The sequence below is a fragment of the Chelon labrosus genome, assembly GCF_963514085.1.
Source record: "Chelon labrosus genome assembly, chromosome: 9".
NCBI classification, from domain to species: domain Eukaryota; kingdom Metazoa; phylum Chordata; class Actinopteri; order Mugiliformes; family Mugilidae; genus Chelon; species Chelon labrosus.
The window spans coordinates 16,814,501-16,832,772 of NC_140359.1; the positions used below are offsets into that span (position 1 = coordinate 16,814,501).

Here is an 18,272-nt window from a genome sequence, read left to right on the forward strand (position 1 = left end):
CAAGACCAGGTCTGAGTTAGGGTTTTTGGAAAGTGAAGTTACTTTTTTTGTGTCTTATTTCAGTGAAACATTAAAGTGAGCAAAGAACTGTGCAAGTAAGTCAAGAAACATGATACCAGATGATGTAGTTTGTTTTATTTTCATAGACCCTTTACCAGACTGACTTTTTTTTTCAGTATGTACAGTACAGTACATCATATGCAGTGGAGAAGCCAGGCACATAGCCAGACAACGAGGTGTACACAGACACCATGTCCAGATACAATGCTCTTCTAGACTGCAAACTTAAAGCACCCAAGTTGCTTATCTTGCTGTCAGTTCATTTTCAGTGTTTTGTCAAAAAGGTTCAGAGGTATTTGCTGCCATTTTGCATAATCCAAAGAGATCAGGAAATAGTGAATGGAAGGGTTCCATGTTTTTGCTCTTTATTTTAGAGATCTAATGCAAAGCAGCTTGTAGTTGAGATATTACAGTACACCATGTCCTTCTACTCTCATGCTCTGTGCATTTCTCTCTGCATTTTTGCTCTTGGTTCTCACACAACATTACATTGTTGGCAGTGTCTTTCCGGAGCTCTTCACAGTGAGATTCATCCTGTACTTAAAGCTTGAATCACTGTTTGAGGACTGAATAATGTCAACGAGACAACTTGCGTCATCAAAAAGCTTGGTCAACCAATAAACTGCTGTCTTGTTACTCATAAAAGACACGCGATAGTATAGTCACTTTATTACAGTGCAGCAGGCAACGAGTCTGCATGCCACCTTTATGTCACACATGCAGTCCTCTGGGTGTCCCTGCAGACATTTCTTTCTGTACGTATCTACTTGGAGTAAAGAGCCACACATAAATACATACAGTTTATGCCAAAACAGAAAAGAAGCACTGTGTTTCTGGGATTGCTTATATAATGTCAACAAAAGCCAAGATTAATAAAATCATAATTACATACACACACCACACATTACAGTTGCACCAACACAGACATCCCCAACTGGATTACGTCTATATTCCAGGCCATATTTTACAAGAATCTGTAATATCTTGTTGGTCAGCCCCACAGCATTGAGGGGTTCCACAGTTTCAAAACCCCCTTAGCAATAAAATCCAATATAGCCAAGAAACTTTTATTGGTGGGTGGGTGAATCAGCCGTCTCCTTGTAACACTGTTGCGTAATATTTTAGGATGCAGTAACCAACAAAACTTGAGCTATATTTTTAAAATTGCTAAGATGTCTTTGTATTTGTCTGTTGTGTATATTTGTGAATACACTCATCTTATAGCAGACAATTTAGTCTGTTCTTCCACAGATTTCCTCTGAACCATTACTGCACCACTTTGCTCGGAAGATGATCTCACTGTTGCACAAGTGTGTGTTTGGAAAATCTTTAATGTGTGGCTGGGCAGGTTCTTCACATCTACATCTGGAGATGTCTTCTTTTAGTTCTCTAACATATGGGTTTATATGAGTTCATTTCTATTTTATAAGCAAATTTGGGGAAGGCTTGACAACTGCTACATGTGGAGGTTCAGAATTTAATGCTTTTTCGTGATATTCTGTGTTATTATGAAGAACAGCTAAGATATTAGGACTAGGGGAGTGGGAATTACCTGGACCGCAGCTTTGATGAGTCCCCTCTCTAAACCTGATTATTCTTATACTGACTGACAAAAACATGGTTATGTTTCAGGTCTTCTTTATATTTTTTTAATTTCCCTCCTCCAAAAATATGTCAATATAAAGAGCACCTCGGTCTGAAAAAAACAACAACAGGCGGGTTATCTCTAAAACTTTAAAGAACGTAGGCGTAACAGCAACAGGAGAATAATAAAAGGCACGTGTGCGCAACTATAAAGGGCCCCCCGTGGTACAATGTTCAGCGTAACAATGGTTCCGCCCACTCCGAGAAAAAAAAAAAAAGGAAAAGAAAAAAGCATTAATGGCTAGTGTCGCTGCCAAGTGGTGGTCAAATAGTCATACACTCTCATATTTTAATATATTTTTATTTTTATATAACATGTTATATTTAACTGATACAACATGTTTCTTTTGTATGAGTTGTGTAAAACTCCTTTTCACACTCAAAAGTTTGAATTGAGGTCACCTCACATAGGTATTGAACAGTGTTGATTGTTGCTAACTAAGTGGCCCATTGAGACCACTTAAACTGGGGCGTCCCAGTAACTCAGCGCTCCATTGCATGTAATGCATTTGTTAAATCCCACTCATGAGGTCTGATTTTATCAGACTATAGCAAGAATACAAAAATCAGAGCTTCACTGGAGAACCTGAAAATATGACATGAGAAGAAAATGGTAAAATATTTTCAATAGAGTTAATGTTAGCTGCCCAGGGACCTGTCTGATTTGTCCCAGATTTGCAGCTTAGGGAATCATTGAGCCCGTGCCTGTAATGAGGGTCAACCAGTCAGCTCTCTAAAGGGACACTCGTCAAGCCACACAGGTCAGTAACATTTTAACCTGTTAAGTGTTTTCAGCACAATCATGTTTAAAGAAGACATTCATCTTTAAACAAATCATGGTCCATGCTTTAAAGCTAAATACCGCAGCACCACAGCTATTAATGTTTTATGAACTAAAAGCATACAACTTTGAAATTAAATAATTAACTGGTTGACAGCAGTGATGTGTGCCATTTTAAACGTGCCATGTCCACACTTTGTAATATCTTCATTTTGGACTTATATTTCAACCAAACAAAACTTTCTGGCATCCTTCTGTAAAATTGGACACTTTTGGGAATATGAGTATAAAATAAAATAGATACTAAGTTGTCAGATAAGGTCAGAGATTTTTAGTAAGCAGCATGATGACAGTAGTCAGGGTATAGTGTCCGTGAGAGTGTGCATAAGGCTGGACTTCAAAGTTACTGAGGTATTTGTGTCAAGGAATATAATAATATGCATTGCTGAAGCACAGTATCAAATCATGATGATTAGGGCCTTAGGGCGGGACCTAGTTTTGAGACCCTGTTCTCAAAAAGGTCCCTTTGACACAGTTCAGTTATAAGACCTTCATTATTTCATCTGACATTGTGCTGCACTGTGCACATGACACAATTCCACAGCAGAGACAATGCACAGAAAACAGGAGGGTGTTAGTCGGGTCCCAGCATTTTATTTTAGACCCATTTCCCCCCGAAACATTAATTCAGAGGTGTAGAAACAACTTCACGTGCATAAATGTTCTGATTTGAATCTATTTCCAGTGGGAACATGGTAATGGAAAGTGGTACAGACAATGAGGGAGAATGAGGTTGGTTATGAAACAAAAGTAAATCAGACTTTTATTTTGGAAGAGAAAGAACATCCAATGACTTCCTTCCCTGTGTCACGTGACCGCGCCCTCGCCTGGATACGAGAAAGCGTCGCCCCGTGGTCGCTACGGAGGGAGGGATGGGTCGGTTGTAGTTAAAAAAGACACTTTCCCACGCAGTTCGGACAACTTACTGTCATGGCACTCTATGGGAAACGATTCGTCGTCGTTTCTGTAACGACTATACTACATTTTAACGTCTGTACATCCACGTTTTAGTGGCACTGTTGTATTAATCTAACTTAGCATGACAGGTAAAGATTAGTTAGCATGCTAGCGAGCTAGCCGCACAGCCTCCGCATCACCCAGCGTCCACACCTGCCAGTGACAGGTAAGTCATTGTGCTCTGGTTCTCTACAGGGGTGTGCGTACCCCGATTCATCTGGCTTTTTCCCCCCCCCTATTAATCCCGCGGGTGTTGTTACATAATGATTGCCAGCATAGTTCATAGCAGGTGTTTTCGAGCGACTAATTCCTTGTGACAGTAATGATGCGGCTCTAATAGGATTTGAGCCCTCGCCTTCCTGTCGCTTGTTTGAGGAGAGGAGTACGCCCGGATGGGGAGGGAGGAGCTTAGCTGTGCGTGTGAGAAAACAATGTTTGTGTGGTTTAATCTCACTTGGCACAAGTCCGGTGTTTGCAAGATATTTTGAGGCAAAATGTGTGTCAGCACTGATCTCTCAGTTTGATGCATTATAATTTAAAGCAATAACATAGTATTTAGCTGCACTGGTAGACTTAACATCAAATCTGCTGCAGATTTCTTCCAATAGGTTTGTGTCTAATCAGTTAATTAATTGAACTGAACAGCTGAACTGTTGCAGGGCTGCAGTGAGGATTGAGTTATTGCCCTTTACCGTTACCACTTACAACGGGGAGTCACAGGCCTTTAGTGGCGTGTGTGGAGAGCCCGTACACCCATGACCTTCCCAGTTTAGTGCATTCCCATGGTTTGATAGCATTTCTTTCTGTGTGCATCATTGTGGCTGCAGGTTCTTAAGCAGACATGGGCAAACTACAGAGCAAGTTTCGCAAGAGGTCTGATCTATACAGGTGAGATGTGTAGAACACTTTGTGTCCTTGTAAGCACCTATGATCACAGTATCATTGCTGTAGAGGTAAGTACAGTTAGCATGCAGCCTCTGGAATAACTCATGAAACAAACATTTATTTATTTTATCTGAAACCTTGAAATTACTGTATAAAATATACATGATTGATAGTCATCCAAAAAAGTGTTGGTGAGGAATGTTTTTGTCTTAATAAGGTCTTGAGGAAAAGTTTTGTATGATCTGATGGTGTTTTCTGTGCAGGGCATCTCAGGGAGAGAAGGGAGATAATACCTTCGACAGTCAGGTTTTGCAGTATGAACCTGCCCATCATGGATCCATCAACACTGTGACCAATCTCAGCCCAGATCTGTGTGTTTCTGGTGGGACTGACCAGGTGAAACGATGCATTTATTAATCCGTTGATTTAAAATTATATTGCTGTTGTGTGCTGTTGCTGTTGTTAATCTGCCAGTATTTTTGCCAGCTCTTAAGAAACTTTCAAATCCAAATTTCCCTTGTGTAATGGTTTTAAATAGAGTCCATCTATGCCTTATTACCCATACTTTAGAGGGTCATGATACTGCACTGCGGCCTATCCAAGCTGTCATCAAGCAGAATGCAGGGTACAACTTGGCAGGTCCTCAGTCTATCATAGGGCTAACACAGAGAGACAAACAGCCGTTCAACAACCAAATGGCTCCGAATGTAGACACCTCTTTGTGACCAAATAGATGGTTTCCATTTAGAGAAAGAATTTCCCCATGATGGATCAATAAAAGTGAATTAAATAAAACATTTAAATTAAATCACAGCCTACAGAGCAAACTTTCCAAAACAACTTATCCCCAAAACATTGTTCAGTTAAAGTATTTATTCAGACAGTTAAAAAAAGTATGATGGACCTTTTTGTGACTAGTGCCTGTGTGTGGGTGTCCGTTCATCAATGTAGGCTGTGGTGGTGTACGACTGGAAACAAGGCCGGATGTGTCAGTCCTTCCAGGGCCACAACCGGGAGGTTACCAAGGTAACGTCAATATTGTGTGCGCACAAACTGAAGGTGTGACGCTGTTCACAGCTCTTACACGTTTCACATTTACGCATCCTCCGCTCTTATCTCCTCTATATTCTCCCTCTGTCTATCTGCCAGGTGGTTTGCTATCCTGGTAGCACATGGATCTTTAGTGCCTCCCGGGACAAGACTGTTCTGATGTGGGACCTAAACCAGGGGGATGAGCCTATTCAGGAATTTTGTGGGCATGAGCTGGTGGTCAATGGATTAGCTATCAGCCCAGGTACATATTGCATACGTGGACACTCACGCGCAATAAGTTATCTGAGTCATGAGTAAACTTGTCATAAATCTTTTTATATTGCTTAATATAAAGTTGCTTGTCTGACAGAATGCAGCGTAAAACCGTTACCAAATGTATTCTATTATATCTCTGTGGAGACTGCATCTTATTTATCCCACAACATGGCTTATTACCGAAACAGCATAATTATATTGTATCTGTATCTGTTTTTATTGTGGTTTGTAGATGGGAGAAAGCTGTGCACCGGCTCTCGTGACAACTGGATGTGCCTGTGGGATATAGAATCCGCAAAATGTGAACAGAGACACAACATCTCTAGAAACCTGGTGAGAATGAGAGTTGGCGCTTTCGTGGTGCGCACTTTCTGAGAACTGTGCACCCTAGATCTCCTTAGGTGTATGCCTGAGGATGTAATCACAGTTTTGTAATCCTGTGTTCATGACCTGCAAAGTACACACTTTTCCACTGTCCTGTCCCTCTGTTCAGGTGACTCATGTGTGTTGGGTCCCAGCCAGCTCCTCTATAGTCCAGACCTCTGAGGATAAGACCATAAGGTACAGAGAGATTTTCCACTGCTGTTTATGCTGCAGATGCATGTGTGGCATACATACAAATTCTGTAGAAATCCTTTTTGTTTGCAGTGAAATATACTGATCATTGCAGGGCCAGTTATTAGAGTAGTGATGCCAGGGATACTTCAAAAAACTAAACCACCAGTTCAGACACTCATTTAATGCTTTTATCCAGATTAGACCAGCCAGAATCTACCTGCACCTTGCCAAGCAGGACACTGCAGACATTTTGACTCTTGGGATTGTGCCTAAACTCTCACATAGCAAAGCAATGGTTTTTTACAGGTGGTGTAAAGAGAATGAGGAAAGTCTGAAAATGTAAATCATGTAATGTATGTTTAAAAAAATATATAGCAACAGATACTTTTTAAAATATTCTGGCAGAATGAAGGGATCACACACGCCAACACTCAGCTAATACCTCCCCCACGCCTTTGACTTCTTCTTCACGTTTTCTGCAGTTGAATAATTTATAGGACAACGGATGTGTCGTATTTATAAGTTCTCAGTCATCCAGGTAATGGTATGTCCAAAAAAACAAAGCTAAAGCGACAGCTGGAGTAGCGGCGGTGAAACTTGGATGCGGCGGATCGTCTACAAGAAAAAAACCCAACAAGTCCAGATGCCTTTGCTTCAGTTTTGTTTTTTTGGATATTCTTAGATGATATTCAGTCGAGCTATATATAAATAAATCAAGGTGTGCTGAATTCCTCATCTGCTTGTAGGAAACAGATATATTGTCCTTGTTAACTGTTAATTCCTTTAGTGCCACAGTTCTGCTGTACTTGCCGTTTGTTTAAAAAAAATACATGACCGTAAGGGCACTGAAGGTTTCCAAAACACAGGGCGTTGTTGAGCTTCATTCTGGTCCAGAATATTTATATGTGAAAGAAAAATATATTGCTGCATGTGTGTCTACATTCATGTGTACCGTTTGTTAATGTGTACAGGGTGTGGGACAGCCGCACGTGGCAGGTGACAAATACATTTCCAGCTAAGCAATACATCCAGACCCACTGTGACGTCTCTCCAAATGGTAACTACTTGGTATCCAGCAGCAACGGCTTTGGTGGCCAGGGTTGTGAAGCCACGGTGAGATCATCGGAGTTGTTTTTTTTTTGTGGCTGTTGGCTGTAAAGGTGTACAGATTGTGGATGGGCGTATCGGTTTTTAACACTAGTTTTAGTTATGGAATGGATGTTAGAATGCATTTGTTTTGTGGGAACACCGTGTATCCGAGCTTTGACATTTTGTTTTCATCTTGCTTTTGATTAATATTTTATGTCATGTCTGTTCTGTTGTTAATTTTAAGATTTTCTGTCCTCTAGCAGATAGACATTGTGGTTATGTGGTCTGCTCCATGATGCTTTAAGAGTATTCTGCCATCATGAAAATCTTATGTGCCATTTTTTTTTGGCCAGAATATCTCCAGATATGTTTATGCAGATAGTTCTAATGCTACGATCATTTGTCGTCAGTGGAGTTGTGTCTTTTTGTTCTTAGCTCTGGGACCTGCGTCAGCCTGGCTGTAAACTCGTGGAGTACAGAGGCCATCTCCAAACCACAGCCTGCTGTGTGTTTCTACCTGTGCCTCCCGGTGGCACGGCTCGGGTAGCAACATCCTCCCATGACGGCTCTCTCAAAATCTGGGATCAGAATACAGCAGGTAACACACCCACTCGTGGATTCAAACGTTAACGCTGAGACGACTGCACACATTTCATTTTCACCCTCATCCCTGCCTTCCTCCCTTCAGTCTGTTTAGGGACGTTGCCTCTGGACGGTGCTGGTCCACTGGTTTCTGTGGCTCCCACTGATTCCACCGATCTGCTGTGTGCCAGCTTCAACAACGGCCTCCACCATGTTCAAGTGAGCCAGGGATCACACCAGGCTCAGGGTCCCGGTGCAGGTTCAGGTGGCGCAGGCGGCCTGGACATTAAAGTTGTGGCTCGTTTTTGACCGCTCAGAAGAGCCTGTGGACATCAAGTCAGTCTTTTGTTGTTTTTTTTTTTTGTTGTTTTTTTACATTTTTGCTTCACTAGACTGCCATAAAGTGAAGAATGACAGAAGAGATATGTGAAGGGGGTGATGCATAAAGAATTGTTTTCCAACAGAAGATGCTCGTGGATACCCAGCTACTCTTCTAGGAGGACGTTTTACCTTTTAACTCCAAAATCAATTTGCTTGGAGTCACCATCAGGTTAATTTGACAGAGGGCAGGCATTTCCCACTGGGCCCCTATACTTTGGTGATTTGATAAAATGACACTTGATTTAGATATATGTATCATGTGAGAAAATGTCCAAAAGATGGACTACAGCTCACCCTCTTGGTTGATACTATAACTGAGTGGTTCAAATTCTTACAGAGTTTATTACCAAAACAATTATGCAGTGATTCTGGGGGGTTTTGAGGCCCTTGGTGGTGGTGGGACGCCCCCTGTGCAGTGGCCCGCTTATAGTATTGCCCTCATGGAACAAGGGAGATAAACTGTGTTTTTTTTATGTTTTAATACTAAAAAAACGTCTTAAGCTAGGTAGAACTGACTAGTGTGAATACAGGTTCACAGTACATGCTTATGTTTTGTACTACTGATAGTATTTGGTGTAGTAGTTGTACACTACGGGCTCTTGTGGCACTCATTGGCTACAACAGGGGTTCCCAAACTTTTCCATGCCAAGGCCCCCCAAACAGCATTAGCTTCTGGCCGAGGACCGCCTTTGCAAACCCACAGACAATGCTACAAAATATTCACTATTTATTCACTATATAATAATATAACAATGATTAAAAAATAATTAGATTATATTTTTTTATTTTTGCATTTTTCTTTTCTTATGTTCCCTCCAATTGTCTGAGGCCCCCCCTAGCACACACTGGCGGCCCCCTACTTTGAAAACCACTGGCCTACAACACAAAGGCAAAAGCCCCAGATTCACTTGATGTCTGTTGGTAATTTCCTTGATGCAAGAACTTTAAGCACTAACTTTAGTCTTAGAGCAGAAAAATCAGCTGTTTCAGTGACAGAGAATTTTTTTTTCCTAAATAATGTTTAGGAGGTACAGTCAAGACTTTTGGTTTTGTTTGTCTGACAGGTATAATAATAATATTGATTAGTCTGAACTAGGTTTAACCTTGTGTGTTAGATTAAATGAATGACTATCTGCACCGTATTAACATGCTCTGTTTTTTAATCTACTTTTCAGTTGATAAAAGTTTTTCTAATCCAGATTATGATATCTTTAAACAGAAGCTGTTGATAGATCTTGTTTTGTGCTGCCAATATATTTACATTTTTAAAATTACTATGCAAAACACCAGAGTAATTCCATTAAAAACAATTTTTTTTTTTTTTAAACTAATGGGAATAAAACAAAATCCAAAATAAAGATGTTCTGCAAACTGTCGGCATAAAACACACTACCTGTCGCTTGCTTCATGAATATTGTTTTATATAAAACTATTTTGTTTTGTATTTATCAACCACTGGACTTATCTTAATTCCCACTGATCAGTTTTTATTCAAGAGAAGCAGGAGAATAAAACTGTCAGGATGTGAATAAAAAAAAAAAAACATTTTAAGGGTAATGTTTCCTCAGGAGGTTGCAAATTCAACCTGTGCATGCTAATCTGATGACACATTTTGGTTCTATGTGGACGAGGATTAGGATGAATGGCAGTAAACTCAACTGTGATTGATAACTTTGCTGAAAGCTGCTAAGAAGTACACAATATAATGATTTACTTTTCTAATATTTAGGGAACACTGCCAGCAGTAGTAATCCAAAGGTGATCAGCCATTTGTATTTTTTGACATTTTGTTTTATTTTGGTATTTGTCAGTTTTAATGTCACCAGAAGTTTCTGTATTTGTTACTTTGATAAAGCAATAAATAATACATTTTATAATGTCACGAGAGTAAATCTTTGTCATTGCTCTTTGTTTCTGCTGAGATTTAACTTGGTCACCGCCTTTTACTGTCATATGCCACTTACACCGATCAGGCATAACATTATGACCACCTTCCTAATATTGTGTAGGTCTCCCTTGTGCCTCCAAAACAGTTGTGACTCATCAGAGAATGGACATGGGCCTTCTGAGGGTGTCCTGTGATGTCTGGCAACAGAATGTAGTTAGTGGGGGCCATTGGGTTCTGTGGGTTGAGGGGAGGGGCCTCTGAGGATCAGGCTTGTTCCAGTGCATCCCACAGATACTTGATCAGTTAATCATCTAGTTAATTTGGAGGCCAAGTCAACACCTTGTGCTGTTCATGTTTTTGAGTTGTTTCTAAACCATTTCTGCTATGGGGTGGGGGTGCCTGTTCTGGTCTGGGTGGGTGGTACATGTCTAAGTGACGTCTCCACAGGAATGCCAGGTCCAAAAGTTTCCCAGCAGAACATTGAATTGTCATAAGATGATCAATGTTATTTACTTCTTCTGTCAGTGATTTTAATGTTTAATATTGGATCCGCTTGTTTTCCAGAAACAACTTTCTCCAGAAACATAACTTTCTATTTAGCTTTCACTGGAGCTGATTTGACAGTGGCGAGGTGGTTAGCACTGACGCCTCACAGCAAGAAGGTCCCGGGTTCGAATCCATGGGCCGACTGGGCCTTTCTGTGTGGAGTTTGCATGTTCTCCCTGTGTCTGCGTGGGTTCTCCCCAGGTACTCCAGCTTCCTCCCACCATCCAAAGACATGCTTGTTAGGTTCATTGGTGATTCTAAATTGGCCGTAGGTGTGAGTGTGAATGCTTGTCTGTCTCTCTGTGTTAGCCCTGCGATAGACAGGCGACCTGTCCATAGTGTACCCCGCCTCATGCCTGATGACAGCTGAGTTAGGCTCCAGCAGACCCCACGACCCTTCACAGGAACAAGTGGTTACAGAAGATGAATGAATGAATGGAGCTGATTTGAGGTTAATTGTTTCGATCAAGGGCACCAAGGCAGTCAAGAGAATGGACATCTCCTGCCCAGTGTTTTCCCCGTTGTTTCTGATCACTTCTATGGTGCCTTTTCCTGACGTATTAATCTTAACAGAAGCATAGATTTATTTTTCAGCACAATCTCAATCCAATAAAGCCACTTTGGGATGTGGTGGAACAGCAGAATCATTGATGTGGGATGTGCAGTAACTGTGATACTGTCATGTCTATATGGGCCAAACTTTCTGAGGATTGTTTCCAGCACCTTGTTCAATCCATGCCACCAAGAATGAGGACAGTCCTGAAGACAAGAGGGTTCCAGCTTGATTCCAGCAGGCACACCTAATCAAGTGGTTAGTGAGTATTAATTGGCATGTATTTCTAAACCACTATGGGTTTTTAGGACCATCTAGTGCCAGGAGTAGTACTGGTTTATACTATAATACTATAATTAGTTACTATTGATTGTTTAAAGATACTCTGTCACAAGTTTTTCTTGCTCAGACACACTATTTTTTATGTCAATCCGGATGAACCGAGCATACACCCCATGCTTTCTCTCTCTCTCTCACACACACACTGAAGAGAAATCACACCTCCTTGAAATTTATCAACCAGTACATTCGGTCATACTGTGGTGTTTAATGTCTTCAAATCTGGACCTCATTTTCACTCTGACACAAAAAAAGAACCACTTCTCTCACTAGGAGGTTCTAGTAAAGACACACACTCAAACACAAAGTGGAAAACAGCAGGCAGAACAGTTCGGCTCTTGCCACATCACGGGAAAAAGTACATAAATATTCAGATAGAAAAAAAGGTAACTGGTGAAAAAACAAAGAAAATCCATCTTCATCTACTCAAAAAACAAGTTACAGATAAGTGCAACAGAAAAAAAAAAACATACATTGGCACGGCATATTATAAAAAGCAGGCTACACAGAATAGAAATAGACAGGATACAGTTCATTAAATGAATGAATTACAAGTCATTCAGAAGACACTCTAAACACATAAATAGAATCTGAAGGTAGCATTCAGTCTAATGCTGAGAAGGATCCACTGACATTTCTCAGCATCTAAGTGGTACATGAATAGACCTACAGCTAGACAGTATTCACCGTCTCCTCCTTAATATCTAAAAGGAAGGAAAAAGGCCTCCATCTTGGATCCTTTTGAGTGTTTTCAAGATCTCAGAGAACTTATGTGCCATTTGAAGAGAAACTTTCAGTGTTTAGATCTGATATACATCCCCCTCCAAATCTTCAATCCTGAAGCAACCGAAGTACAGTATCACACAATGATCAGTTGTAAACTGGCCAACACCTTCCTTCAACAACACACACGATTACTGTTACTCACTGAACACCTTCATATATTAATAAACGTACACATATCAGTGGATTAAGACTGTTAGGCTAACCACCCACCAAGGTCAGCCGCTCACCCAAGTCAGCTGCACCTCTCTGAATTAAGAAACGCACCATTTTATTTTTATATATTTTAAAATGTGCCCACAAAGTGATAATGGCATAAGAGTCCTGTCTAGTCTAACAATGCTGATACTTGCAAGTGTTATAAATTGGTCAACACAGTTTAGGAATGGTACGTAAAAACAAGACTCTGCGCTACTTCGTCACATCCCACATCACATTCTGTAACGGTTCTCCACCTAGACAGTCACCAACATGTTTACACTGTAAGGTAACCTAATATTAAAAGGTACAAAAGCAGAGCATGCAAGAAAATCCCAGATTACAATGAATCTATGGGGGGGGGGGGTTCACTGAAGACTGGGCACGTCGGGGCAAAATTGTGATATTCACAAGCAACTGATGCAAATCCTGTTTTCATTTTAAATTTCTCTAGTATTAAGTTATTATTCCATGATAAAGTTGCACAATAACAAGTCTGATGACTCTGTGCTTAACACGTCCAAAAACAAAATCCATTTGTAATAATAAGACTGTGCTGGGACTAGTCAAAGAATCCAAACCCTTGTTTTCCAGTAATGTTTTTGTTGCACTCTTGCTACTGAAACAACAAAAAAATGATCACACATTCTGGTAGTTGCTGAGGGTATGAGTGTAAAGGGCTTGTTCTTCGACCTCGTTATTATCATAAATCAATGTTAGAGTCATGTGACCATCAATAACTTTGTTATTTCCATAAAAAATGTGTTTAGAGAAAGTGTAAGGATGTGGACAGAAATGAAAAACAATGGCAGAAATAGTGAACATATAATAAGTCCGATCACACTAATGAGGGCTACAGTGATGCACTTAGAATACGCCTAAAGCACTGGTGTAACCGAGTATTGTTATACTGCGTGAACCAGTCAGGCTGGTTGTACACTATCATTAAAATATCGGTAAGAGAAACGATCACATGCAAGCAGGAAAAAAAAAAATAAAAAATTCAAATTATGTTTTTCTTTCCACGTGATCAAAGGCACCAGACCTCATTTAAGCTTGATGACGTTTCACCGCCTGTCCGCTTCCCTTTTATCTTAGATATAGCATGACCTAGATGACTGAGAATCTTCACAGAAGGCTTTAACCGAGAAAATGATCCCATCCATGTCCGACTAAAAGGTCTAAACCCATAAACATGCAACAACAAGTTTTCAGATCCCTACAATGGTTCTGTGCTAATAATGAAGTAATGAGATAAAAGCTGGGTTTGTCTGGACATAAGACAAAACTTTACAGTTTTAATACATTTCAAAAACATCAATTATAAGTTACTGAGGAATAAAAAAAAGAATTAAAACATGTCTGAACAGTGGAGAGACTCAAAGAGACCAAGACATGATTTTAATGTACTTGATGTCTGATTTCACTTTCGACACATGCGCTGGATGAGTCCCTGAGATATTGCTGCCTGTCTGCATTTTCTCCAAGTCTGATGGTGACTTTTTAATACAGTGCTTTTCCATTTTCATGAGATCGCCCCCACACACACGCACACACGCATATTCAAGTAGGTCTCTGAGATGCATTTGCACACGCTCTCACATTCAGACAAGAAAAAGAGGTCCTGATGTCAAACTACTGTCACTATGGAATGGTGACTCGATGAAACTGGACTAGATCTACATGATTTCAACATTTATGGATGGAATAAATAAATCTCACCATGAACAACTACCCCACATTTTGATGATTTTACATATTAGAAATAACAACTGTAGCGGCCCCAGGCGTCACACACCCCACCCCTTCCCATTTCAGTAGTTTCAAAAAGGGGATAAAGGATCTTTGCGGACAAAACTGAGTCTTCAGCCCCCGGGGTATTTACAAGGATAAAAATGAACAAAAAGACATAAAACAGGTTTTTCTTTTAAGCGCACACATTAAGAGTGCTTCTGTAAAATTTAACCTGCTTCATGTGGGAGTTTCTGAAGGTGCAAATTAGGACCGGGAACTAGAAAAACTTCACCTCTGAGATGTAGAAAAGCCTTCCACAGCTTCGAGAGAAAAATGAAAGAACTGTTTGATTTGTGTAAGCTCCAAGTCAACTGTCCACACCTTACTTATTGTGTTACTAGTTGGTAAAATACTGTGTTCAAATGTAGTTTTGTCAATACCTGACAAAAGCCGTTAAGACTCAGTAGTTGTGTTGATGCAGGTGCGTGTAGGAAACCGGATTCTCTTATCAAATACATCTGGTTTTAAACCCCCAACCCTCCCCCCAAAACCCACCCTTGCTTCAGCCTACAGTAAGTCTACTGATCCCCGGGGCGTTCCAGGGTGTCTATGACACGGCTCAGCCTGATGTTGAGCAGCCTGATCTGAGTGTCCAGGTGGTCGATCTTCTCTTCCAGTGAACCTGCGCCTCCACCCCGGCGCCAGTATGCTCCCACGGGGCCCGTCATGAAGTACACCGCCATGATGAAGCACAGCGGCAGCACGGCGCGCTCCGGGTCACCCTCAAACTTCTGCAGGATGTAGAGGCAGGACAGGGCGAAGAGGGTGACACGCGCTAGCCAGAAGAAGCGTCCGAACACAGCGTGCAGCAGGTAAAAGAAACCCCCCAGAAACATAGACAGGAACCAGTAGGCCAAGAGCACGGCGGCAACCAGGAGCAGGGCACGTGCCGGGGAGTTGGTGAGGGATGTGGGGCTGAAGTAGTGGCTGAGGTTTGAAGCTACACAGGCAAGAGATGGAGCGGGACAAGAGAAAGTTAACATTGTAAACTGGTTTTAAAAATTCCTACAAGATGTCATTGATGCAGTTGATGCTTAAGTAAGGTTTATTCTCAATGTAAGGCCTACACTAGCCGGCGATTAGTCAGCTGCGTTAAATTTCTTTGTGGCAACTGGAACTGAATGTCTCATGTTGGAGTTGAAAGTTCATCAGCGTAGATTAACAGTTATTTTTTCTGAAATCACTTCAACGCTAAATAAAGAGAGGCCATCTGAGAACAAGGAAATGCATTTTTGACCAGTCACAGCGGTTACGGCCTACATCACCACGGCCTGTAGTTACACTTTTCAGGAGGTGCACATCAGGCTGCAGCCGGAGCTATGTCCAACTCCGGCTTGTGACATTTTACACTTTCTCCCTCCATCACTTTGACAGTTTCCAGTACATGTTTAAGAACTTACAGTCGATGCCCATCACGTCCAGCAGATCTGACCAGATCTTCCAGATGGTGTCCAGAAACGAGTCCACTCCATGGACGAAGCGCTCTGTCGCCTTGGAAAAAAACTGAGATGAAAAAAAAGTGGGGAGCGTTAGTGTGTCTCTCACAGAATGAATTATCTCATCTTTGTAACTGTAGCACATCTACAGCGAAAATGTCCATGACTGTGCATCCTGAATTACATCAGCTTAAGATAATCGTGATCATGTTAAATATCTTGGCCATCTGTGACTGACAAAATGCTAATTAACATTTCACTATCTAGCTATTAGTTACACACATACAGTAGTTGTCTTCAGAAGCCTACAACATGGAAAATAAGACATGGCAAGACAGTTACTGTGACTGTGTACCAGCTTTCAATCTGGCGATTTGCTAAAATGGTCAAGAATCATGTTAAGATATCTCTCTGACTCTACAAATTATTCATGTGGCTACAATTGAACTATTTTTCAAGACTTTCTTTTTCAACATGGGCAGACAACCATAATGTTGATATAATATGCCAAAGCAACTGATTAAACAGGTGCCTTTAATACAATGTGAAAGTAGAGTCGTTATTGTAACTAAATCCACTTAACAACTTCCAATAACCCTTTCTGACAGCAGATACAGTCTGCTACCTGTTAAATTCAGACAAAGGCTATCACTTGCCAGTTCATTAGGTACACTAGTGAGAACAATGCCTTCTAATATAACAGTCCTGCACTAACTCTTTGCTTGATAACGGTTATGGCAGTCAGCATTTGTTTAAAATAACTCAGAGCGGTTGATTCAACTGTGTTTCATAGTACTACTGAATTGTATTAAGATATGATAGGTTAAGTCGACGGTCACATGACTCCCCACAGTGAGGAAGTTTCCACCTGCATAAAGTTTAAGGGACAGTGCACACAAGAACGTAAACACAAAACACATACAGAAAATAGAAAATTAAATACAAAAGATGTCGTGTGTATGGACATTGCATTTGAGAGAATTAAAGACATGTAAGCTTAAGTAGGTTATTGCACAGATGTTACAGCTGTGTGTGCGTGCGATGTTTTGTACCAACATATGTTTCTATTATTGCTGCAACCCTATTTTAGTCAGTGTGTGAGGCTAAATAACAGACTTTTGTATTTAATTCAATCCAGTTTAACAGCTGCTTCCTTCCCAAACGACCATACGGTTGAATTATCACCTTTTCTTACACTGTTTCAACATAAACTGAACATTACCACATACCTGTTATATTACAGTGGACTAGTTTTCACCAGTCCACCCAATGATCTGAAAAGTGAGTGTGTTACTCACGCTGATTACCTTATTTTGCTTTGGCGGCTAAAAGCAGGAAATAACGTTGTATTTCAAAATGCAGGAAACGCAGCTGGACCAATGAGAACTTACACGCTAAACCAGTACTTCCTCAACATGAGCTGCTTTCTAGTATTTGACATTTGAAGGTATATAATGATAATGGAGTCATGGCCTGGTCCAGTGGGGCTGTATTTCATTTATTGAGCACAATGAATGATAAATAAGTATATGCTGAAACACGCTTTAGGCTATAAACCCCACCTTTCCCATGCATACACCAATGCTGCATGGACTGGTTGTTTCTATAGACTGAAAATAAAGCGATAAAAGGCAAATTTTTCAAAATGGCATCCGTGAAACTGATAGCCAGGCCCGGTTGTTTCCTGTTCGCCATGCTTAATACCACAAACCGCCTCAGCCGCCAGCTACTAGGAGCCACTCCAACAAAGCCATGGGCTACCTTTGACTCGACACGCTTAGGACTCACCTTGTATAGCCCTCTGATGTTGTCCTCCCCGAAAACACTGCTCAGAGTCTGGTAGATGCCATTAGCTGCCCGTCGGAAGCTGTTCTGGTTGCTGGTCCGGCTCCTGCCCGCCTCGGTTGTGCACAGCAAAGACGCGGAAAGCGCCAAGAAAACCACGAAAAACCTGATTCCTTTCATGGCTCCAAAAGCCCCCGGGATGTCAAGAACAAGTGTGTATCAAAATATCTTAGTTAAATAGGTAGTTAGCTGCCGAAAGCGACACCTTGCTGGGGATGTGCCAGACACTGGCTGTGATGGTGGTGGTGATGAACCGCGATGCTTTCAGGGACACTTCGTAAACTTCCCTTTCCGCGCCCTGTCCTGTCTGGTCCATAGACTGCGGTCTGGTCTTGCTGTGCCTTTGGATGAAATCTTCAAATAACATTTATTATCACAGATACTAGACAAAAAATACATCATAGCTGTGTGTCGTTACATAACTCGTGCTTCCCATTTGTTTTGATTTTTTAAACAATATTTTATGCTTGTTCTTGCTACATTTCCTGTGTCAATGAAGGCACCACTTGGCTTCATGGGAATTTGAGGCATGTTAGGCTCATCTAAGCTTGCTGCTGCCCTCCACTGGTGAAGTAGCCTTGTCTT

General features: G+C 41.1%; 2 protein-coding genes across 2 annotated transcripts; one reads left to right on the top strand and one right to left on the bottom strand.

The window, feature by feature from the left end:
- Positions 1–4,324: 4,324 nt before the first annotated feature.
- Positions 4,325–9,562, top strand: wdr31 (WD repeat domain 31). The gene is made up of 9 exons (XM_084551258.1): positions 4,325–4,390; positions 4,651–4,783; positions 5,339–5,413; positions 5,537–5,681; positions 5,928–6,028; positions 6,189–6,256; positions 7,225–7,366; positions 7,778–7,940; positions 8,031–9,562. The coding sequence occupies exons 1-9, from the start codon at positions 4,344–4,346 to the stop codon at positions 8,231–8,233; spliced, it is 1,077 nt and encodes a 358-aa protein (XP_084407384.1). The 5' UTR covers positions 4,325–4,343; the 3' UTR covers positions 8,234–9,562.
- Positions 9,563–11,730: 2,168 nt separating this feature from the next.
- Positions 11,731–18,066, bottom strand: bri3bp (bri3 binding protein). The gene is made up of 3 exons (XM_084550702.1): positions 17,631–18,066; positions 15,807–15,909; positions 11,731–15,346 (listed from the first exon to the last, which is right to left on the bottom strand). The coding sequence occupies exons 1-3, from the start codon at positions 17,805–17,807 to the stop codon at positions 14,925–14,927; spliced, it is 702 nt and encodes a 233-aa protein (XP_084406828.1). The 5' UTR covers positions 17,808–18,066; the 3' UTR covers positions 11,731–14,924.
- Between the last annotated feature and the right edge of the window lie 206 nt (positions 18,067–18,272).

What these genes read in the sequence shown, in the direction of transcription:
- wdr31 (XM_084551258.1), top strand. Translation starts at nt 4,344, where the DNA reads ATGGGCAAACTACAGAGCAAGTTTCGCAAGAGGTCTGATCTATACAG. An exon ending in GCCAGGGTTGTGAAGCCACG is followed by an intron (nt 7,367 to 7,777) that starts GTGAGATCATCG and finishes TTTTGTTCTTAG; the next exon opens with CTCTGGGACCTGCGTCAGCC. An exon ending in CTGGGATCAGAATACAGCAG is followed by an intron (nt 7,941 to 8,030) that starts GTAACACACCCA and finishes TCCTCCCTTCAG; the next exon opens with TCTGTTTAGGGACGTTGCCT.
- bri3bp (XM_084550702.1), bottom strand. Translation starts at nt 17,807, where the DNA reads ATGAAAGGAATCAGGTTTTTCGTGGTTTTCTTGGCGCTTTCCGCGTCT. An exon ending in ACATCAGAGGGCTATACAAG is followed by an intron (nt 15,910 to 17,630) that starts GTGAGTCCTAAG and finishes TTTTCATCTCAG; the next exon opens with TTTTTTTCCAAGGCGACAGA. An exon ending in GGACGTGATGGGCATCGACT is followed by an intron (nt 15,347 to 15,806) that starts GTAAGTTCTTAA and finishes TTGCCTGTGTAG; the next exon opens with CTTCAAACCTCAGCCACTAC.